Source organism: Oryza glaberrima, chromosome 1 (assembly GCF_000147395.1).
Source record: "Oryza glaberrima chromosome 1, OglaRS2, whole genome shotgun sequence".
Classification (NCBI taxonomy): domain Eukaryota; kingdom Viridiplantae; phylum Streptophyta; class Magnoliopsida; order Poales; family Poaceae; genus Oryza; species Oryza glaberrima.
Window position 1 is genome coordinate 27,141,250 of NC_068326.1, and position 24,788 is coordinate 27,166,037.

The window sequence follows — 24,788 nt, forward strand, 5'->3', positions numbered from 1 at the left end:
AGCAAACTAAATGTAGCCACTTTTTTGGCAACTTTATCAAAATTTGGTAAGGTTGAAAATGACATCAAAGTAAACATGCCCTTGATGTGTAATTGTATTTGTTGGAACAAAATCTAACATGCATGGCAAGGGTTCCTGTCTTCATTGGGAAGAGCCCTAACTTAAATACCGGGAAGAAGGGGAGAGGATCAAAGTGAGGTTAACAGTGGATGGAATGGATCCCGCCATCACTTTGCCCTTGGAGGGCATTTTATTCATAAGCGACGAAAAATTACGTTATTACCCTTGTCCGGTTACATAAGAGTAAAGTCATCCTGGAGCGTTTTAGTCATTTATTACATTAGTTAACCAAACACCCTAACTCCCTAAGAGTGGGGTTTATCCCCCAATAGGCCAATAGTCTTGAAGAACAAGAGAACTATTTAGGCTTAGCATAGATCAAACAAACCCATCATCGAGAGGGCTAGGTATCAAAGGGTGTGCCATCGCAAGAACAAGGCGTTTTGCGACGTGGATTGGCACACGGTAGAGCGTGGGATAGAGGCACCGATGCATCATAAATCCCCTAGTGGCCCTCCTAGAAATGCAGCACTAAAAATTGAGTAATCCCATATCAAAGAATATAAGTATTTATTGGTTGTGTAGCAAAAGTTAAGGTTTTAAAAAAGGTTTGGTGCTCCCTAGTTAGATGTTGGGTGAGATGGGAAGAAATTTGAGGGAAGCGATTAATGAGTCAAGTAATAGTGTTAGAAGTACTTACATATTTTGGTACAAATTTCAAATGCTAAGTGATTTTATTTCGGAACAGAGTGAGATATCTTCTCTTATTGAAAATTTGATGATCTCCTGCAGATTGAAATGAATCAACGCCGTATATCTTTAAAAAACCAGCCAACCACAACCATTATTCTATACCAGCAGAGCGATGCGATTCATTTTCTTTAATCATTTACAACACATGTACAGCTTCACTAATTACAGCAAAACCTCCTAAGCTCTATGCTTACACAAAGGCGTTTTGCCCCTTGGCCCCTTAGTATACAAGCCCAAAAAGAATTGCAAAGAAACAATGCAAGGAAAAAGTGAACACAAATATACAACCAACGAACCAATCAATAAAAATCAGAAACCTATAACCTCCCCTAGCAATCTACTCTTCAATGGCCTGCTATCTGGTATAAAAATGAATTATGCGAACTGTACACCCTATCCTACGGATAGGAACAACTGATTTATCCACAACTTGCAAGGCTCCATGGTGAGAAAAGTTAACTGTTCCCCCTTTGCAATAAAAACGCAAAGCTTGGGTTTTCACGAACAAAAGGTAGCAAATCATCTTCAGCCACCTCAATGATTGGCATTGTCTTTGCAATATCATCAAGTGAAAAAGGTATGCTGCATTAAGTAACGAAGCAAGTAAAACTATGAGCCATCAGAACTCTGGTCCTAAACTGAAAAGCTACTAATTCATTCATTCAAATGTAACAGACAGCTGACCATGAATCATCATCTAGCAGTATGGAAAAGGTTGTGACTGTATTTGATTCCTCGCGTACTGCACTTTTCAAGCTTGATGTGAACTGTAGATAGAACGGAAATAATTAATCAGTAAATGATTCATGTCTGAATGAAAACAAACAAAACGGGGGCAAGCCCGCAAGATCATATAGTGCATAATGAAGCTCATCATCTAACCTCTGCTGAGATAGTGTTTGAACCATTGATGTCATCCCAGTACATACCAACTATGCGCTCAAGCTGTTGTATGCTGAGTGCCTGAAGAGATCGTAAAAACATTAGCAAGACAACTTATTGAGCAAGGATTGCATGTGGAAAAATCTTAGTAAATAGTAGTAGAGCACTTACAGGGCACACATCAGTGCGTATCTCTTTCAGTGTCCTCATTGGTTTGAGGGAAATCACCTGACAAAAGGAGTTGGGCATGGCATGCATTTATTATTAAACGGTATCAAGCATCAAATTTGAATTGTAAAAGGAAAAGAAACAGTTTTTTTTCAAAGAACACGCACCAAGAAATCAACAGCCTGTCTGATATGCTTCAGTGCATCCCAGGCTGAACCTGCAAACTGTATCAGACAAAAACGCATTAGGCGGTAGCTTCAGAAAATCCATATAAAAACAGGGAAGTGAATAACCTCTCGAGTAGCATTGTCTGACCAATGTTTTAGTTCAGCTAGTCCAACTTTCACATATTCCCCATTGCTAAATGAACAACACTCCCGCCGCAAAAGGAGTCTATTTCAACGGGAATGAGGATTAGAGACTCTCACATATGTCAAGACAAAACATTAGGATGGCGCGTTTACCTGTTAAATAGTTGAACATCAATCAGCGAAAATATCTGTGTGAATAGCTTGTGCACCAAAATTGATGGAACCTGCAAATTCAACCAAATAGTCAAGTGCATTCAGAGCCTTCTGCCAATCGATGCTATTTGTCCATAACAATTGGTCACCTACATGGTTTGCCCTTAGAACATCCAAATAGTTGGTGAGGACCTTTACAATGGCCAACCAATGTCCAAGCTGATTTTTTTGCCCCAAGCCATTTGCATGTCCTTTTGCTGGACTGTGAGAAGTTCGTGGATCCTGAGGATATTCAAATTTAGACATCTTTCAATTTGGTTCACTCTTTTTTACCAAACAAGGAGCATGTGGCGGCTACCTGGATACACAATTCAAGCAATGGATTTAGTTCCTTCTTCACACTGTCACTTATCATACCATAAACCTTCTCAATTAGATCCACAAGCTGTTGCTTGAAGAGCAAAGCTGGATATTTTGCCTCAACTTGGGGTAATCCAGCAGCTCCAACAACTGGTTGGCCACTGAGATAAGCAAGCCCAGCATTTGAAGTTTGACTTGCATGAAAGATCCTCTCAGATGAAAATCTTCGCCTTTGTGGGGTTGAGATTGCTGTCCTAGTAGTTTTGAATGATCGCTGGAGGAGAACTGTTAATGTAGACAAGTTGGATAACCAATAGGCCAATGCTCTTGTATCATTTTGGGCCTTCAAGGGAGGGAAAGCTACCATCAGGACATTGCATGATGTAGACTTGCAAGGAAGATATACTACATAAGTTATTGCGATGTGATTCCTTTTGTTTTCATGTTTTGCCAACATTTCAACGTTTCCACAGTAACTGTGAATTAATCTTACCTTTCCTGAATTTTATGTACATGTTAGATGTTGTAAACTATGAAATTGGATAGACAAGATTCTCTGTAGTTCTGTAGAAATTTGCAACACAAAAGTGTGCTCTATGAAAATCAGTACTATATGAGAAAGATAAGGATACTATAAAATTTAAAAACTAAGTGCTAGGAACCTCGGTTGCTGAATTTATAGCCTGTAGGATGCTGTCAAAGACACCAGTCTTCATTGCTTCAAATGATCTCCAATGAGAGAGACATTGATATATAAGAAGCGCAGCAACAGGCTTGCTCCCGGAAAATCCAAGATATTGTGAAATGCAAGTGAGTAACCACTGCTGATCGTCCTGAGGCTGCTGACTCTGAGGAGACTTAGAAAAAAATAATATCATTATAAAAATAAGTTCAAGGCTTAAAGCTCCAATTCAATATGCAGCATAAATACTAGCAGAATACCTGGTATTTCTGATTAAGTACTTTTTGTAGTTTCTCTCCTTGTTCAACATGTTTTTCATTATTCAAGTCAGGAGGATTGCCCTATAATGCATTTTCAAGTGAAAAGTCACAGGATCAATTATTTTTAAGACATTGTTCATAAATTATATGCAGCCATATAATTGGTATAACTCACTATTGAAGGTATCGTTTCTGATGTGCCAGTTGAGGGCTTTATTTCAGCTTGTCTTGTGTCACCATTCAAGATATGTCCATTCTCTGGGCTTCTCTGTTAAAATACATAAAACAGTCAGTCTTCAGCAGCAAACAATCCTGCAAAGAATATGTAAAACGGGTTCACCAAAGATACATTACATGAATCCTAGTGATCTTTGAGCGTGAAGCTGAAGATTTGGCTGTTGATGGTGGAGTTGCAGTTGCTTGTTGACGGAGAACTTGGTTCTCAGCTTCTAAGTTCGTTGATTTTCCTTCCAGCCTGTTTATGGAAGGATGGAAAAGAGTTATTTAATTGAAGTTGACAATGATAGAGTGAGCCTGATACCATCATGACAAATAGGTAAAAATAAGAAATAAAAATTGCATATGCACCTTTGTAAGTTCTCTTGAAGTTGAGTAATAGTTTTGCTAGACTCTTCAATTTTCTTAATCAAGTCATCATTCCGTTTGAGGAGGTCCTCATTTCTCTTCAGTAGATCTTCGTTTCTTTCACGAGCTTCAGTAAGAGCTCTCTTGGCTGCATCACTTTCTTGTTTTTCCATAACAAAGGAAGACAATCTTGAAATGGCATCAACTTGAAGCCTGGTTTCAGATAAGAAATTAGTGTTGTAAAGCAATAAACATTTCTTAAATAACAGATAAAATAAATGGTTAGTGGTGATCCTATTGTAGTCTGCCTCTCAGCAGCAGCACACCGAAGTTTGAGAAAATATACAGGATACAGATACTAACTTTTGTGCTGTGTCTTGGAGTAGGTGGATCCTGTATTCATTATCACTAATTTTCCTGAGTAACTCTTCATTTTTCTCTTGAGCTTCAGCAAGAGATTTCCTGATTGTGTCGTTTTCTTCCCTTGCAGCTTCCAAAGAAATATCTTTTGCTTCTATATCTCCTTCAAGCCTGTTTTGTTGGCAAGCATGCCATTACAAGATCAGTTAATTGAGAACCAGAAATAACTCATAATATATTAAATACCAAAATAAAACATCATAAGCTGGCAGTGTGTGAAAGAATGTATGAACTTGTATTGGTCTAGAGTAAATCCAAAAAGAATTAGTGGAGGTACAAACTTGATTATGGCATTCTGAAGATGTTCGATTTTTTTATCAGTGTCTTCAATTTTCATTAGTAACTCTTCATTTCTCTCTCCAGCTTCAACAAGTTCTTTCTTAATTGCATCCTTCTCTTGTCTCTCTGATAGCAACAAAGCATCCTTTGTCGTCGAATTTTCTCCGATCCTGAATCATGATGAAAAAATAAATACAAAACATTAACATCTCATAAATGAATATATTGAGCAATACCATGCGAAGTACCTTTCTATGGTATCTTGAAGAAGATCAATTTTCCTGTCAACATCCACAAATCTCTTTAGTAATTGTTCATTTCTTTCTTGACTCTCAATCTGAGCCTTTGTTGTTGCATCATTTTGTTCCCTTTCTCTCAACAACAAGTTCTCTTTTGCAGCTGTATTTTCTTCAAGCCTGTATTGGCAGAAGAAAATATTTGAGGAATAGCATATGTTTAATGATAATAGGTAATATAGCAACTGCAAAATTGAATGAGTAGGATCTCAGCATAAGCATATATGTTGAAATAAAAACTTGAAGATAAATATAATGGACCTCTGTATAGTAAACTGAAGCTCAAGTATATGTTTATCATCATCATGAATTTTCTTGAGGAGTTCCTCATTTTTTTCCAAAGCTTCAGTGAGAGTCATCCTTGTTGCCTCATGTGCTTGCTTTTCTGTTAATAGTAAAGCCTCCTTGGCAATCCCATCTTCTTCCAGCCTGTGGATGTGAATAAAAGAACACCAATGTAACACAAGTTATGGCATTTGCAAACATGGAAGTCAAATTTGGCATATGTGATCCCAACTAGCACTGATTGTGCACTATCTGTCTGACCTTTTTATGGTACTCTGAAGGCTATCAGATTTTCTATCTGAGTCTTCAAGTTTCCTTATTAATTCATCAATTTCCAAATGTGCTTCAGCAAGCAATTTTAAGGTTGAAGCATTCTGTTCCCTTTCAGTTAGCAACAAAGACTCCTTTGCTCCCACATTTTCCTCTAGTCTATCCACACAAGAAATGGGAACAACGCGTAGGGTTATGTCATTGAAGATAAAATATAAGGCTAGCGCTCTAAGTCAGTAAGAGAAGCATGACTTGATCCTATGAGAGATAACAGACCTCCTAATTGTGTCCTCATGTTCTGCTATACTTGCAACATTGTCTTGCATTTCATCCAGTAATTCCTCAATCTCTTTCTGAGCATCAGCTAATTCTTTCTTGGTCTCGTTGTTTTCACGTCTTTCTATGGCCAATAAGGAATCTATGTACGCTATTCTTTCTTCAAGTCTATGGTCAAACAAGAGAGATATTACTAATAATTAGTTTTAATCTTACAAATACTTGAAAGCAAAGAGACTAAACCTTTTTACTGAATCCTCAAGCAGCATAATTTTCTTATTTGAATCCTCTACTCCGTTCATTAACTCCAGGTTTCTCTCCTGAACTTCAAGTAGCTCTTTTATGGTGTCATCATGGCTTTGCTTTGTCATAAGCAGCAAAGAATCTCTTGCTGTTGCATCTTTTTCAAGTCTATACTTGATGGAATTAAGGAAATCAATGTTAGTACACAAAGGGGAACTCTAGTACCAGTTAGTGCACAAATCTTGAACTTTGCTGCTAGTTATGATAGGCTACCAATAAGTTAGAATAATGAGAAACAGACCTTTCCACATTTTCCCGAAGCTGTTCTATGTTTTTCTCAGCTTCTTCAATTTTCCTATATAATTGTTGATTTATTTCTTGAGCTTCAGAAAATGCTTTCTTGGTTTGATCATGCTCTTGTCTTTCTGTTAAGTAGAGAGCATCTGTTGTTGTTGCCCCCTCTTCTAACCTATGTTCAGGATTAAATTATAACAGCCGCAATCTATAAAATCGATGGAGAAAATATATAGTCAAGCCGGACGCTACACCACACAAGGTTTTCCAGGTTACACCCATTCAAAATGGGAAGCTACTTAGCATCTCCTGTGATAAGTCTCAAACTACAACCACTCGTGATTGCACAACTTAAATCAAATATCATAATGCTTAATTCCATTCACCCACTTTAAAACTTCAGAAACATTGAATTCTTCTTTCCTATGTGTACATCATTTATCAACAAGTTCCAGGTGATGGTGAGAAGGTCACCAGGCCTTCAACAGAGCAAGTGAACAAGGTCACCTGCTCCATATATTCACACTAATGTTCGAAGCTATACTTCTACCCCATACCAAAAAATATGCAGGTTATCCGCTGATAAATACTGAAAATTCCTATTACAACTAATGTACTTCTTTAACAATACTAGTCATCACATCCCACAAAAGAGGAAGTATAAGGAAGAGACGAGCACCACACAAAACTTCATGACAAAATCTATAACTACTGTTTTAAAAATCTATACATCAGGATGTTTTGAAGGTACATGAAAACACATGCAAGTAAATTCCTGGTACTAAGTTTAGGCAACAAACAATGCTTCCATGAAAAAAAAAAACAACAAACCTTTCTATAGTTTTTTGAAGTAGGTCGGTTTTTTTATTAGCAGAAGAAATTTCCTCCAGTAATCCTTCAATCTTTGCTTGCGCCTCTGCTAGTGCTTTGGATGTTGTCTCCTTTTCCTGACGCTCTGTTAGCAGATCTGCCTCTCTTGCAGATGCATTTTGTTCAAGTCTATGCCCATGGATTAAAAAAAAGGTAAAAAACTAAAGCCACACAAACAGGTTTCATCAATGGTTTCTATTTTGGAGTAAACGGACCTTTGGATGTTATCTTGAAGCTGATACACACTGTTTTTAGCACACTCGACCTCCTTAACTAATTCCTCAATTTGATCCAGAGCTTCAGTTAGTGTTTTTGTGGTCACTTCATTTTCTTGCCTTTCAGCTACCAATAAAGCCTCACTTGTGGTAGCATCTTCGACAAGTCTATGAAGTATTGAAAAAATGCATCATAACTACCTAATAACAACATTAATGATCTATAACCAAATACTTGAATCTTCTACATTGAAGGTATAGCAGATTTAGATTCAACGAGCATGTCTGTCAAGCTACTAATAACACTCTTCTGTCAATGAAACAAGTCTGCATAGTTTATCCTGAAGCAGATTAATTTTCTTAAGAATATATGCTACTCCTTATTGAGGCACTACCTTTTCTGGATCTCTTGCAACTAAAGAATATCCAGTCTCATCCTCTTCTTTTTTTTTTTTCATTTTTGTGCCAGCCATCCCTTAAGGCATGACTAAGGTTGTGTTCTTACCCTAGGTTTCCCAACTCATCTCCCTCGTTTTCCACGCACACGCTTTTCAAACTGCTAAATGGTGCGTTTTTTGCAAAAAGTTTCTATACAAAAGTCCCTTAAAAAAATCATATTGATCCATTTTTGAAAAAAAATTAGCTACTCCCTCCGTCCCAAAATATAAGCATTTTTAGCTATGAATCTGGACAACTGTGTGTCCAAATTCATAGCCAAAAGTTGTTATATTTTGGGACGAAGGTAGTAATACTTAATTAATCACACGCTAATGGATCGCTCCATTTTCCGTGCACACTGTTCCGGTTGGGAACAAGCTCCAGCGAACACAGCCTAAGTGTTGAGAAGGCAAAACGCTGAACCCCTTCTTAAAGCTAGGAACCAGGGTCATCACATTAAGCAGTTCATATGACCCTAATTGAAAAAAATATGATGAAGTCTTTTAGATATGTCAAGAACTTCCCAAGTTTTTTAGAGCAAGTTTTATAGTGAAGGTGGATGCTACCTCTAATTTGAGCCATGTCATCTACTCATTATTTAAAGGTGGCAAGTACAACATATCGCCTCTAATACACAAACCCCAATCATTTCTTTTATTAGTTCACTCTGACATCATCTTACACTTCTCTTGGAGATTGTGTAGAGGTTGCCCCTTGCATGAGGGGTGGCTTATCCTCTCTCTTCTAACTTCTCTCCTCCACCTCATCACCTTATCCTATGTGGCAAATTTAGAGGCAGGGTCTAGAGGCTTATAGTACTTGAGCAAGTTTAATACTCTCTCTGTCCACAAATATTGCTTTTGCCCGGATGTGATACATCCTAGTACAACTGTCGGTGAAATGGGCCCGGGGGTACGCACAGTAGAGGGAAGTATCCTTCCCATCTAGTCGCGTGGCTACGCGGCCTTGCCTCCCCCCGCCCCTTGGGTAGCGCTGAGGTGGCCAGGGGGCCTCGGGGTGCCACGTCGCACCCCTCGGGCTTTCAGGGCGTGCTACCCCGAGGCCCTCGTGCAACCACCACGTGGCGGGGAGAGCGGGCGGGGCGAAAGACACTGCTCCGCGCCTTCAATGCGCGGTGCCCCAACTGCCCCACGCCGCATTAGATGTGCGGCGCCGCTCGATTGACCCATGTCAATCGAGCTTGACCGGCCTGTGACCGGTCACAGGCGACGGGACGGGGGCAGTGCCCCCACGTTCCGCCCTGTGTCAGGCGGAGTAGGCGACGGGACGGGGGTAGTGCCCCCACGTTCCGCCCTGTGTCAGGCGGAGTGGGGGCAGGTATGCCCTGTCCCATCGGCACGCTGCCAGGGGCGCCCCACGTGCGTGGTGAGCCGCCGAAGTCTTCATACAATTAATAGGGAATGACAGGGATGTCCCCCGTGTCAGGCGGGGGGCGTTTCTGGGCCCCACCTGGAGCTAGGCGACCATGTGATTAGGGCCATGTGCCCCCCCCCCCCTCCGATGGAGGGGTAGGTACAAACGGTGCATGTGGTATCCCCTTGGACTATAAAAGGAGGACCTCGTCCACCAAGAAAGGGGACGACTCTCAGAGAACTTGAGCTCGGAGGAAGAACAGCTAGGTTTCCCTTAGAGCTCAAAACCTCTTGTAAAAATTCACCATAATCCTATACACAGGAGTAGGCATTAAGCTCAATAGCGGCCCGAACCTGTATAATCCTTGAGCTCCCACACAGCCACGAGAGCGATCTAGCGATTAGACCGCAAGCGGAAGTAGGCCCTTGATCATCGCACAATTTCCCCTGGCCGAACTCACAAAGAGGGGTCTCACGACCACCCGCTAGAGAGGATCGCTCCACGACAATAACAAATCTGGACAGACTCTCTGTCCAAATTCGTCGTACTAGGATGTCACATCCAACCAAAAAACCTTATATTTGCGGACAGAGGGAGTAATATAGCCAACTGTCAGCTCTAAAAATTGACACATTATCTACAGCCACTCTAATAGCCTACCCATACAATAATTTTATATAAATATATATTGCATCATTAATACTTGGCCCACCTCTCATACACACACAATATTTTGGAACCCATGCTGCAGCTGGCTACAAATCTTTAGCCCGCTTTTCTTCTCTCTCCTCTCCTCTCCTCTCTCCTCCACATATGTCTGTAGCTAACCTATAGCATGCTATTATACTTGCTCTTATATATCCTTCATCTGTGTCCATTCTTTTACAACAGAATTCCATTACTGCTTTACATATTGCATGATGTCTCGGAACTTCTAAGAGAAGGTGGTTAATTGGGAGCAAAAGCACCTCGTTTCGCCAATCAGAGGGCTGCTACTCAGGGTGTGTTTGGATAATGGGAAATGGGGGGTGAGATTGGGATTAGGAAATGAAGCAAGGGTTAGGATTAAATGGAAGAGGGAGAATGAATGGTTAGGATTTAAAAGTGTCTTTTGGTGGGTGGGAAATCATTTCCCTATCCCATTAGCCAAACACTGCCTCACTGATAGAAGGATACTTACCTATGCTAGATGTGACTAAATGCATGTAGTAGAATATTGACAAATACCAATATTGATGGTGCAAGATAATACCGAATCAAGTACATAATCTAAGGTAAGAAAGGAACCTCTGTAAAGAATCTTGAAGCTGATTGTTTCTCCTATCAGCATCTTCAAGGTTTCTTTGTAGCTCCCCAATTTCTACCTGAGCATCAGCTAGTTGTTTCATGATTGCACCATTATGCTGTCTCTCAGCTTTCAATGAATTCTCTACTGCTGTCACATTTTCCTCAAGTCTGATCAATGGGGAACAAATAATCAGCTGCGTCAATGTTTACTTATAGAGGTGATCTCCAACAGCAAGATCATTAATAAAGCACAAAATTAGTAACCAGAATTTAAATGGGTAGAAAATAAATCCGAAACAAACTGCCCTAGAATATAAAAATAAGTCAATGCAAACATCAAACAGCAGACCTTTGGGTGGTGTCGTGATAGTGAGCAATGCTTTTATCAGCATCTTCAATTTTTTTGAGTAGTTCCTCATTTTTATACTGTGCTTCGCTTAGTAATTTCTTAGTTGCTTCAGTTTCTTGCCTTTCTGTAGTCAATAAAGCATCCTTCTCTGTTAAACTTTCTTCAAGCCTATGTTCACAAAAAGAAGAAAGAACTGTTATTGAGATAGTAGAACAGATTTTGTAAAATACATATGGTTGCAAAAGAAAATGACTTCATGATTGATCAAAAGTTTCCATGCATGTCGAGCAATGGCCATGTAACTTGTAAAGAATCTAAAAACCTTTGCATAGTAGTCTCAAGTTGAGTAGATTTTTCATCAGTATCCCCAGCTTCTCTCAGAAGTTCATCAATTTTAGCTTGTGCTTCAGCTAATTGTACCACAGTTTCCTCATGTTGTTGCTTTTCAATAGTCACTGAAGATTGTAATTTTGTAATGGCCTCCTCAAATCTACATATAGAAATAGATTGCAAGCCATCAGACATCATAGTAAAGGAAGATGGAAAGATATTTATGACCAAACAATAGAATATCAGTTCACAAGAACTTTCTAGGACGAACCTTTGAACTGTTTCCTGAAGCAGATCGATTTGTTTCTCAGCATCTTCAAGCTTGCTTGCAAATGCTTCATTTCTTGCTTGAGATTCAGCTATTACGGCACTAGCTTCTTCCTTTTCCTGTCTTTCTGCTAGCAAAAGGGCCTCCCTTTCTTGTATAGTCTCCTCTAGTCTGTATTGAAAAAGAATGGGAGTGCATTTTAATGCTATTAGAGCCGAAATGGTATGTGCCCATTACAGTAAACTATCGGTTGCACATAAATGAATCTAAGGGAACAATGGAAGCAAAAGAATACCATGAATTTCTGAATTGACATAAATGTCCCTCAAATCATTTAAAGAGGCATCTGATTTTCATAATGAAAACATGTAGTTATAAAAGAAATACACCAGCAAATACACTTTCTAGATCTGGCACCAGTCAAACAAAATGTCCAGAAATTACAGTGGTCAGAAGTGGTTAACTACCAAATGAGAAAATTGTGGGTTTTATACAACATGGAGATTTATTGGAATTTACTATAAAAGAGTGCTTTTCTGGGGAGGCTAGAAGAGATGGAAGGGGGGTATTTAGGAGGGAGGAGGTGCAGTGAGATCCAATGAATAAAATGATCTAAAGTTGAGAATTCGAGTGACACAGGTGTTTCTAGAACTGCAAGAAACATAAAGCGTGCACCATCTTATGTATGAACATGCATGTCTATGTCTGTTATGTGCAGGCATTAGAATGTAGAGTTATGTATGATGCTCTTTTTATTTTGGGAGAATGCATGTTCTAGTCAACTGTTTTCTGGTTTAGCTTCCACAATCAACAAGAAATAATACTGAACACTCAGGCAATTAAGAAAAAAGACAAACCTCTGCACAGTATCGCTAAGCTGCTTGATTTTTCCATCTGCATCCTCGACTTCCTTGCTCAATTCTTCATTTCTTTCTTGAGCATTAGCATGTGCTTTCTTAGTTAAATCATTTTCCTCTTGTTCTGCTACTAGAAGCGCCTGTCATAATAGTGCACTCACTGAATATCAAAATATTTCATACCATGCCTAAATGAGCTAAAACAGGCCAGAAATAAATATCATGATTGCTTCTACTCCCTCCGTTTCACAATGTAAGTCATTCTAGCATTTTCCACATTCATATTAATGCTAATGAATCTAGACATATATACCTATCTAGATTCATTAACATCAATATGAATGTGGGAAATGCTAGAATGACTTACATTGTGAAACGGAGGAAGTAGAAAAATTACAACTGTACACTGCTGACTCTTTTTAATATAAACATATATACAACAGTAAATTGCTATTGTAAACCATTTTATCAAATGTTAATAGAGACCCTCCCTAGTGGTTCAATGTACCTTGAGTCCTTCGATTTCAGAAGTCAATGAACTGATCTTTTCTCTTTCTTGCTCAAGAGCTTCCTCAACAGCCTTTTTAGCTGATTCTCTTTCCTGCATTGCTGTGACGTCTTGCATTCGCTGTTCCATTTCATTAAGAGCGGCCTGCAATTTAGAAACTTCTGCTACTTTGGACTTCTCCAGATCTGTCTGCAAATCAAATACACATACATGACCAATAGTTTCTATGTCAATACGGATACAACCTGCAGTGCCAACGTAAGTCAGTGCAGTTGAACCATATCTGCAGTAATTTAATTGTACTCAAGACCAGGAATTAACCCTTAATTTCTTTTCCAGGCCCAACCGGTTTGTTAGCTCCTCCACACGTTCCTCCAATTTCTCTTTTGCCACCTTAAGAGCTTGTGTATCTCTTGCAGCCTAGAATATTTGTGCATGAGAAAATTTGCTTTAGTAAAGGAAAAAAAATCCATCAGTTACAAATCAAAAGGTGTTCATTTACCATTCTGAGCTGTCTCAGCTCCCTTCTGGCAACCCTTCTTCTCCAAGCACATTGATAAGTCAATGCTGCTCTCTTCAGTTTTAGATAGTTAGAGTTATCTCTGTGGCAACGCCACTGGGTCTGCAGATACACATGTCCAAATGATGGTCTAAACATAAGCAAATGAAGATGAATGGCACATACAACCAGGAGCTTGATGTCCATCTACAGTTGAACATGGAAAGTAACAGTGAAGTGTATACAAGAACAGCTAGCCTACCTGGATATGGGTAGTAGCCTTGTTTTGCTTTCTAAACATGAATTCCTTGAGAGCTGCCATGGTCCTTAACCCTGTCTGCAATGTAATGGCTGACAAACGCAGTTGAGAATAAGTTCTCCATGCAAAATAACAGCGGATATTTTTCTGAATTTTTATTGCTGCTGCTTCTCGTCTCAGGCATTCATGCAGTTTACAAGCCAATCTTGCTGCAATCAGAAGAAAAGCTCTCAATATATGTATACAGGTCCATCTATATACTACACAAAAACATTTTCAGATACCATCTGAAAAGCACTTTACCTCTAACAAAGGATTGCAAGCAAACAGATGCATTACGCAGTATCAGGAACTGCTCACGAGCAACATGAGTACGAAACTGACCCTGAACACCTCTTGCTGCATTATTCCGCACCTCTGTTCTTCTAGCATCTAATTCAGCCATCTGACCAGCTCTCAGGAATACTTTGGTTCTTCCAATCTGTAAGTTGCAATTAATTTTTCAACTATAGGACTAACTAAGCAAACTTCCAAAGCATTATATTTTCCTAGACACTAAACAAAAGCAACCAAAAGGACAACATGCGTTGTGAATCATCTGCTTGCAAGGAGTCAAGTCAGAACCTTCTAATATGTTTTCAACAGTATAATCCTACTATTAAATCATATCAAGAGAGAAAAATATAACTCATAAAGAACAGCTAAATGGTGGTGGGCCAAGTCCAAGGCCCAAAATCATTGGTAGTCTCTTCAATAAATACATAGTTGGTACCAACCACATCAAACCCCACTATAAGCAAACCCTATACTTCAGTGGTTCAACCCACCCTAGGTACCTCTAGCCCTTTCTGATGAGCTCAGTATTTTATTCTTTTCGTATTTTTTTTTATAATTTATGTCGTCCACATACAGCAACCCAGTTTGTTGGAATACACACAAAAATAATTTCAACTTCTTGGTTTAGAACACAATCTAACCCAGAACCCGATTGAAAACCGAACCAGACCATCCTTTTATTTCAATGCTGTTTAGACTCACAAGGCAAACATGTATGCATTTATTCTCAAAGTGGCAAAGTCTCACCCATTTCAGACAATGTTTATCTGGCCAGTAACCACCTACTTTAAAAGATATAAGTTGTCCCTACTCATTAAGAACATTCCCATGGCATACATGCCATTTTGGTGAAGATGTACATGTCATATGGCCATATGGGGCCATGCCTATGGTAGCCAAACAATAAATGCATGCGATGGCTAGTAAAACATATTTCACCTGGTAACCCTGCAGCCCCATTTTATCCAAAACCTTTTGGCAGGTGACCTTTTCATCATTTCTACAGAAAAGCATGTGGACCATTTATTAATACAAACCAGAAATGAAAGGGTAAAATTTATTAGACAAAATGAAGACACTAAATTGTTGAGGCATTGATACTCACTTCTCTTTCACAATTTCAGGAGCAAGAATGCGAAAGCGATGAAGAAAATCATGAAATAATTTCCTTGTGGGATATCCAGCACAGCTGATTCTAATCGCTTCAAGAACACCCTTAAGGATGAAAAACAATTATCAGAAGGCACTATGAAACTGTACTCACGAAATTTCAAAAAAGGAAATATAATATCTACTTACCGAACATCGAAGTTGCTGCAGAACATTCGTGTTCTCAAATATAGCAGGTTTAAGAACACTATTTGGTTTTACACATCTAATGTAATGAGGCTCTGTAGAGCTCAACGTCTCCATCAGTTCATGAAGTTGCACCTGGAAATTAAACTCAATCAAATGAGAGGTGTTTCTATATCAAAGCACAGCTAAAGAAAAGTAAACACCACAATCCCACTCTTTATTAAAAACTTCAATTGTTATTATACTAATCTGTCAAATAAAATCCCTAAAGTTATATACTACGTATTTAGATTCAGCTTAGGTCCTTTCTGCTATATCATGCCATGAATCTCTGGCATAGGACATAGTAGCAGAAAAAATGTAATGATTATGCAGTATGCCAACACATTAGTCTAATATCGTGTCGCAAGCGAGATTCTCCCATGCTGTTTTACCTAAAAAATAGCGAGATTCTCCCATGACATTTAATTCATATCACTAGTTTGGTGATGTGACATCGGTCTAATAACATGGCATGGAAAAATAATAAGCTCAGATTACAAGCTATGTAAGGGTCCACTAAACATATTTAAGTTTCTACCATTAGTAGGAAACAAAAGTTGAATTCATAACCCACATAGTATAAAATAGTGACATAATAAACAAGTCTAATATAGCAGAGAGTTACCTTAAAGCGAGTGGCAATTGAGGACTTTGATGATTTTGTGTTCTCTTCTGATGCCGGGGGGAACAATGCAGACACAAAAGAGCATCTGGAAGCATTCAGTAATTCCTGATGCTCTGCTACCACGTAATCTTTGTTTTTGTCCAGAAAATGATCAGATTGATATATCACCTGGAGATATATTTAAAAAGTGTGACATTCTCAGACAAATTTATGAATAAAGATAAGAGCAGTACACTGAAAATGCTTACATCTCCAGCATAATGTTGGATAGTAAACGCAGTACGAGAAAGTTTTGGTTTGGTAAATCTTTTGTGATTCTTGAACTTTTCGTACAGCTTCTGGGAAAATGTCTCGTGTGTCGACTTTGGGAACATGCTGGTTGATATAGACAATAAAAGAAAAAATATCAGAGACATTAGAAATGTCATGCGGTGCAAAAAATGCACACCCCTAAGTAAAAACAAGAATGACATGTGTTGCTTGGGAATGAACATCAGGTGTCCACTTCAGCATATTATGAAAAATAGGATCTGGCAATCCACATAACATATATTGTTCCTAACTAAACAATTGATCAAAATCCACTTCTCTACATAAGGCATGCATCAGCGTAGTAATACACATATGTAGACTTTTTTTTCTTAATATGTCCCAGTAAAATTGGAACATGCAGTGAAAAACAAAGGAAAAATGGGAACTTACCAAGCTTCATCAAGAAGTGCAATAATGCCACCTGGTTTCTGGACACAGAAACGTGATAACTAAATATTAGAACATAAAAGATAAAAAAAAGGTGGTGGTAATGTACAACAGGAACATAGACGTGTTTTGAAACTACAATCATCTGTGGAAGGCGCTGTAGCAATTAAGTATGGTATCATCTACTGGTTTAAAGAAGCTCAAGATCAGGTAGACCAATGTTTTCCCATAGCTTACGTTGGTTTTATTCGATACTATTGAATTGCATGCACCGACCAGTTCAACCCCAAAGCTTAAGCTGATGAGGAAAGGCAGACAATTCACTTGTACTCCAACACTCCCCTCCCGCAAGCCCCAAGCGTGGAATAGAAGTGGCTGCAATTTTTTATTTGATTGCGTGCCAGCCTGGATTCGAACTCGAGAACTCTAGCTCTGGCACCAACCAGTTCAATCCAAAAGCTTAAGCTGATGAGGAAAGACATACAATTCACTTATACTCCAACAAATACTGATCAACTCAAAGGAAGATAAGATTGGCATAATATTGGTGTATAATATGGAACTTTGTCTAAAAATACTGAGGCCTTAAGTCAAATCAATCTTCAAATTCATTATGAGATTTTGTCTAAAAAATCGTGCTGAAATCAGTTTATATCACTAATCACTATTGCTGCTCCTACAGGTAAAAGGTACAATCCCAGAATATGGATCCTATTCAAGTTAGCACATCCACCGAAGTCAGCTTCAGGCCCAAAGTCTGTGGCTTGAGCTTGGCTAGTCTTTTACTTGAGCAGATGAAAAAGCTCAAGCAATCCATATAGATAGGCTTTTGCTTATTTTTCCCCTAGCTCCCTGGGTATCCTTTGAAACTACACCAGCTATCAATAGTTGGATATGAAGTAAGTGAAGAGCGAAGTCATTAAGAAAGGAAAAGGGGTTTATAGTATTTCAGTGAATAAGCTCGAATTGGTCAAGACTGTTTATGGGCCCTTCTATATGATACCAGTTTGTGGTTTCATTGAATATGCTTCAGGCTCGCGATTCAACTTTGGTTGTTATGGATTGATACCAAAAAGGCATTCAGCTGGACATGGGAGGCAGCAACTGTTAGCACATGGCAACAGCACAGTTTCTATAGGCATCTCAGGGTTACACGACTGCATAATATGGGCCTATGTATCTGACACAGTAGAACATTGTCTAGCTAAGTTGAGGATTAACATGTTACTTGGTCATCTATCTTATCTGTTGCAGTAAAATTATTGTTAGCTTCATAAGCCGTGTATCTTATCTATTGGTTACTTAGCTTCATAAAGGAGCTGCCATCTACTTCCTCTGTCCCAAAATTAAGAGGTTTAGCAAAGAAACACACAGGTTCTTCCCACACTCCGGTTTTCCCTCTCCCCACAAACTGTCGATTCCACCCAGCTATAGTCTGGGTTTACTCATTGTGATCTGCGGATCATAACAGGACCTAACTGCATTAGCACTTGGGGAAAACAAATTACAACAGCGTAGTTAACCAATACCTTCTCGATCAAATCAAGTACATCTTGGTTATCTACAAACTCTATGTAACTCCAGTTAATCTGCTCCCTTGTATACTCCTCCTGCTCCATTTTGAATACATTCTGCAAAAACAAGCATCCATGGTTGCTTGGCACAGGAAGCAAGAGAATAACAGTCTACTAACATGATGAGTTGTACAGGTACCTGGTTAAAATGTTGCTGAAGTTTTTCATTTGTGAAATTGATACATAATTGCTCAAAACTGTATAGCAGCAGAATACAATAGAAGGACTTAGCAAACTCATATAGTGTCTTCGATAGCATAAATTAACTATTCTTTCTGCACCTAGCTAGTTACCTGTTAGTTTTAAAACTTTCAAAGCCATATATGTCAAGTACCCCAATCAATTTGTCCGAATTTGGGTCTTGCCCAATCGATGCATTAATTCTATTTACAAGCCTGCAATAGTACAACTGTACATACTTAGAAAGGATATGTGCATAAAAAGTATGGAATGAGTTGTCCCTAGTCAACTCTATTACCAGTCAAATAATCGAGAGTATATTTGTTTTGCTAAGCCATCCCTGCTAACAGTAGCAGAACTAGGACCAACTGTAGTAGTAATCACTCCTTCTGGTGTATTTATTTCCCTTTTTATCAAGGCATTCTCCAACTTCTTGCAGTCACACCTGTAATGAGCATTTCACAATGTATTGTAGATTGTAAATATTTAAATATTGGAAAGATGGCACTAAAATTACAAAGAGAAGTGAAGAACTTAAAACGTCAGGCATACATCAAGAGCTCTGCGGCTGTATTAAGATGGAATCTAGATTTGTCATCCTTTATAACAGATGAATCTACCTCACTCCCCTTTGCAAAATTAATATTTCCAAGATGCAGCACAGCAGCAACAACCCGGAATATAGCTTCCTGTAGAAAATGTCGTTTGATAAAATGCATCCCCAGTAAAACAATTCAATACTTTAAGGGGGCAGATTTTAAAACCTGTTCTTGCTCAATGATGCCAACTGTATCCATAGCATTTCTAGTTACAAGATACTCTTCAGCATCGTTGATACCATCAACTCTAATGCAAGACGACTGATTGAGGTAGTGAAATGAAGATGGATCCCCCAGCTTATACCTTTTTATATCCTGCAACCACAATTTTGGCATAAAAAGTAGCACATGTAACAGGTTGAAAAGAAAGATTCTACATGCAAACTGAGACCACAAACAGGGAAAAAAAGTACCTCTGGTGGCGCAGCACAGAGGAAGTAAAAGCAATGGTAGTTTCGCTCTGGACTATTGATTTGGCAGACTCGAGATCTCTCAAGCAAGTAAGTTCTAATAGCAGCGCCAGATATCTTCCCACTCTTGTCAAATTGGATTTCAACGAACTTACCAAATCGACTTCAGTATGTTAAGAAAAATTAACATTCATGTAAGTATCACATAATCGTAGTATGAACAAGAATGAGGGAATGAACTACTAAAGTTAATATTTGATTATTTTACTGTCTGTGTGAGCTAAATGTCGTGAATACAAAATAGAACCAGTTAGTTTTGATCTTAGATATTGAGAGGCTAAAATAGTTATATGTTTATCCTTCATGGCCTGCTGACCCATACGCGATCAGAGCCAAAACGATTTGCATTGGTAATCTTCTTGAAAAGCAAAATGGTTGCTTGAATCTAGCAGGTGGGACCAGTTCAAATATTTGGCAAAATACTAACATTAGCAGCCATTGAACTTTTGTTTTTTCTTTCAAGAGAGTTCTAAGTTCTAACCTAACTTTGTTTTCTCGAAAATGCAGGACTGCGTTTCATTTCATTAAGAAGAAAGAAACTAAATACAAAATGAGGGGGCTAAACTGACACACACCCAAGAACACGCCCACACACACAACACCTAAGGTTGACACACGACCAGAACAAGCAAACACAAACTAATTGCCCGGGGTAAGCGACCTACAGAGAAGCTCTTGGAGAGCGTAAGCTCCAGGCCTCCAGCTAAACTCCACAAGCTAAAATCATTTTCTATAGCCTGCAATACCATTTTCCAGCTACACTCAGTTCTAGCTTAACTTTGTACTCAGTACATAATTGCAATACCATATGACCAACCAAGCTCCATGCCTCAAGGTTCTACATATGTGAAAGCTACGGTCCAAATTATTTTATCGAGACTTTACTTCGAAACAAAAAACATTTCATATTGTAAGATCAAGACCTTCCTGAAATAATCTATACAGGATCATGCCAGTGAAGCGCTAATGATCAGAATACGTTCACAGAATAGTAATTTTTGCTTTTGTAGCATGTTATTTTTAGCAACACACAGTTATTCCGCAAGTGATACCATAATAAACTCTGCTGCTCCTTCACACCTTTGATTATGATGTATACAACACAACTGTACTACCATTTTGTTTGTGTTACTCTGAACTCTAAAGCTGCAAACAGTATAGATTTCACTATCTTCTTATTTCCATGTTATGATATGCATACCTTGAATTGTTGTTCCGAACAGTTTTTGCATTCCCAAAAGCTTCAAGGACTGGGTTTGACTGGATCCAAAACACAAGTGAGAAAGCAAAACAGCAAAGAAAAATAAGGAAATTGATACATTGGAAAACACTATATCTTTTGAACTAATGGAACTCCAGTGATATCAGAAAGATGTGTTAAAAACATAGGAATCTTTCCAACTTACTTCTAAAACCTGCTGTTCAACCGTCCTTCCTCCTGTTCCAGACCGCCCACCCAAATATGCAAGATATCTCATCAGCAGTTTCGTCGTTTCAGTCTTACCAGCTCCACTTTCACCACTGACCAAAATGGAATTGTTCCTTCCTTCATTCATCATTTGCCTGTTTCCTTATTCAGACAAACGCAAAATGGTTTCATCAATATAGGAGGAGCACTTCCACACTTAGGTCAGTAATAAGATGAGGTGCTAGTACTATAAAAATTCACCTGTAAGAGACATCAGCTATTGCAAATACATGAGGATCTAGATCCCCAAGGTTTGCACCTTTGTATTTTTCCATAGTTCGGACATCAACAAGATTAGGCAGCCTTTGGAACGGATTTATGGCAATCAGGATATTGCCGGTATAGGTCTGGAACTCAAGAAAATATCATTAGGGGAAAAACAATGGACTAGTGTTAATGGTTGTTCTTTTGACATTACAATGAAATGATCACTCACATAGATTAGATTTCTTGCATATCTGACAGCCAGATTATCTAAAACACCAGGCTCGTGCAAGTATGATAACCTTGTCATGTCATCGACTCCATCAGGTGGTGCTTCTGTGTCTTTAGGATGTATATCTGATACATTTGCAATAACCTAGAGGCAAAAAATAACAATTACCATTTACATACAAAAAACAACATGCTATAGAAACTGAGTACCGTAGATAATGTCATACTTATAAAAGTCTTATCAAGCACATCATTGACATCAATATACACTCATTGTAGTCGATTTTCTCGAATCACTTATACACAGGTAGAGCTAAATGAAAGCCACAAATTAAACCACGCTAGCTAATGTATTTTGCTGCTCTGAGAGGCTACAAAATGTGCAATGGGAGTTAGACATCAACTGCTTTGGATGATTTTAGAAAGAGATACCACAAATCTTAGATGTTAAAGTATTGTTAGATGGTTCAAACACCTCACTAGCCTTTTTGATACAACTTATTACCATGGGGCTGTAAGTTTCCTACAAATGATTTTTCTGCTAACTATTTTCCTCTAAATGAACACAGCAGTCAATACTTGCTTAGTCAAAAACTAGAAAGTGGCAGACATGCAGAAAAACTGAAGTCGTAAACTCTCTCGAACAAAAAATTGAACTCAAAAGCCATTACGACTCAAAATTCATAGTAATATAATACAAAATTACAACTCAAAGCATACCGTCTTTCCCTTGGTTGTGCGAACATGGGCATTTTTACCATCAATCCGGAAGACCTCACCATCAACCCAAGCTGAATTTTTATCTTCCACCCAGACATGAGAGCCTATAACAATGTTTAACATAGAAGCCTGCATTTGTGCCAAGCAAAAAAGTAAGAGTATCAAACAAACTGAAATGACATGCAAATGGGTAGGCTATACATTGTGATTTGAAATTTAACATCTGGCTATATATTTGCATTAGATTAATGTATTGTCAGAAGATGATATAGCATTTAGTTCTGCTTTTGTATTGAGTAAAAATTTGTCTCAATTTTACTACTTTGCATACATTTAAAATCATCCCACATAGTTCATAAGGTACATACATGATTCTAGTTTACAGTATATATCAATTTTAACATATGATCAACAGATGAATTTCACCCAGAGCTTATACGGTTGGTAATTCATGCGATCTGCCTTCATTCCATTAAACTATACCAGAAGCGTTCCTTCTAAAAAAAAATATATATACCAAAAGCGAAAAAGTTTCCTCCAGAGTTTAGCTAATCTCTCGTACAAGACTGAACTCCAATCCATATGTCACATATCTAGCAAACAAGTTCAACTGAGTTCGGATGCAAGTGAAATGGCTAGATATTCAGCTAGAGCGCATCCTGACATATCACTGGTGATTCCCGCAAAGTGCTAAAAACCACAAAAGAGCTACTTATTGCTACTGTTTAGTTCCTAGGATTTAGTTTATCCAACATGCTTTCTAGAAGAACCCAATGAATTCATACGCAGAGTAAATGGAATATCCCAAATTCCGCAAAAGGGCAACTACAATCCACTTAACTTTCCCTGTGCTCCCAAACACGAGCTCGCTCCAAAACCACACAAATTATCCCCCAAACCCAGCCAAAAAGCAAAAGCGCAACAGAAGTAGACAAAACCGCACGCCGACACGAGCAGCACATCGCATCGCGCACCGGGGAACCAAAAACAAAAACAGGAAGCATCGACAAGTAAGAAAGAGGCTTAGAGCAGACACGAACCATGTCTCATCTGCCGCAATCGCGCCCGTCCCGTCCCGTCCCGAGAGAAGTGGCGCACACTGAAGCCCCAGGAAGCCCCGCGATCGGACGGGAGGAGACGCGGCTCGGCGGGGCCGGGGGGGCGCCGACGGGCGATCTCCTCCCCTCCCCCGGGCCGCTCGCCGATCGCCTCGCGTCGGCGCGATCCGCGCACGGCTGCGGCGGCGGCGAGCGGGGTCCGCGGGTGGTGGAACCGTCGAGGGCGACCGCGACGAGAGGTGAGCACAGGGGCACAGCGGCGCGCCTGGAGAGAAGAGGAGAGGAGGTGGTGGTGGTGGTGGTGGTGGTGGGAAGCCAACCTGACTCGACTCCCCTAGGCAACCAAAAAAAAAATGGCGAATAACCAATCAATCAATCTCGGTGCGCGACGCGAGGCGGAACTGTTCCGTTCGTCCGCCCCGCCCCGCCCGCCCGCCGGGCCACCACCAACGTGCGGTCGGGTCACCACCTCACCTCGCCCGCGTGGTGCGACATTTTCCAAAAGAGGCCGGTGGGCGAAAGGCGAGGGAAAGAGAAAGAGAGAGAGAGAGAGGAAGGTGGCGGCCGGTGCGCGGCGAGGGTTAAAAGCCGAGGTGCGCGAGCGCGACGGCGACCGGGCGGGTGGTGGGGGAAAGGTGGCGGCAGCGGATTCCGAACCGGGATGCGCGACCAGAGCTTGGGTTAGCGCAGGTAAACCCTCGATTTTGATCGTGTTTGCTCGTGGAAAAAAAGCGTTTACACCAGGGGGGGCGATTTGGCAGGTGGGTTAGTATGCTGACATGTGCGGGGAGAGACAGACAGACAGCCGGGGCGGGAGGAGGGCGTGGGAGCCACCTGGCCGACAGTTAGGCAGCGTGTCGTCATTGGGCGATCCATAGAGAAAAAAAAGGGAAAAACTCGATAGCTTTCGGCGAAGCACGCACACTTGCCACAGCGGAAAAAGTGCACGACACTGCTAGTCTACTACCACCAGCTCCATGTACTCCAGGATCGATCGGAGCTTCATGTTAACCACCCAACTGCTGTTACGGTTCACGTACGTACGCTGTGCATGCAATTGCAATGCATCCGTCATAGTACGTCAACATCACTACGTACATCTACGTTAGTAGAGTCGAATGGTACACGTACTCGATCGGTACTCTTCCAACCGAGGCGATCCATCGATCGATCACCTGAGCAGCTTGTGCTTTTTCTCTCGTCCGTATAGCTAGTTTCGTACTCGTGCAGAGACTTGGTATAACTGCTAATATAGGAGTAACTTTTATTCAGATGCAGGTGAGGTACTCAGCTGCTTTTGTGTAGAACTCTGTGATGCCACGACTGCGTGATAGTTAAGGGGGTGTTTAGATGGGGCTAAAATTTTTTTAGCCCATGTCATATTGGATGTTTGTATGCTAATTTAGAGTATTAAATATAGACTAATAAAAAAACTAATTTCATAAATAAGTGCTA

The 24,788-nt window shown here is 39.8% G+C and overlaps 1 protein-coding gene across 9 annotated transcripts; it reads right to left on the reverse strand.

Moving 5' to 3' along the window:
- Positions 1-924: 924 nt before the first annotated feature.
- On the reverse strand, positions 925-23,715 carry LOC127781166 (myosin-17-like). 9 transcript variants are annotated; one of them, XM_052308088.1, is made up of 53 exons: positions 23,316-23,715; positions 22,276-22,404; positions 21,557-21,700; positions 21,322-21,467; positions 21,059-21,215; positions 20,854-20,912; positions 19,596-19,755; positions 19,348-19,497; positions 19,136-19,272; positions 18,882-19,028; positions 18,697-18,798; positions 18,543-18,600; positions 18,359-18,460; positions 16,833-16,870; positions 16,379-16,505; positions 16,131-16,298; positions 15,467-15,598; positions 15,273-15,382; positions 15,107-15,167; positions 14,135-14,312; positions 13,835-14,040; positions 13,576-13,695; positions 13,395-13,493; positions 13,074-13,262; positions 12,566-12,705; positions 11,712-11,879; positions 11,433-11,600; positions 11,111-11,278; positions 10,762-10,929; positions 7,663-7,830; positions 7,409-7,576; positions 6,585-6,752; positions 6,284-6,451; positions 6,041-6,208; positions 5,756-5,923; positions 5,471-5,638; positions 5,162-5,329; positions 4,916-5,083; positions 4,578-4,745; positions 4,218-4,427; positions 3,984-4,104; positions 3,805-3,897; positions 3,630-3,710; positions 3,350-3,535; positions 2,686-3,030; positions 2,481-2,609; positions 2,328-2,398; positions 2,157-2,256; positions 2,031-2,087; positions 1,867-1,923; positions 1,696-1,776; positions 1,498-1,580; positions 925-1,395 (listed from the first exon to the last, which is right to left on the reverse strand). In XM_052308088.1, exons 1-53 carry the CDS (start codon positions 23,316-23,318, stop codon positions 1,269-1,271), a joined length of 7,155 nt encoding a protein of 2,384 aa, XP_052164048.1. In that variant the 5' UTR covers positions 23,319-23,715; the 3' UTR covers positions 925-1,268. The 9 variants fall into 9 exon arrangements, with proteins under 9 accessions (XP_052164048.1, XP_052164042.1, XP_052164098.1 ...); XM_052308082.1 differs by having other exon boundaries at positions 3,350-3,544; positions 23,316-23,712; XM_052308138.1 differs by lacking the exons at positions 7,409-7,576; positions 7,663-7,830 and having other exon boundaries at positions 23,316-23,709.
- Between the last annotated feature and the right edge of the window lie 1,073 nt (positions 23,716-24,788).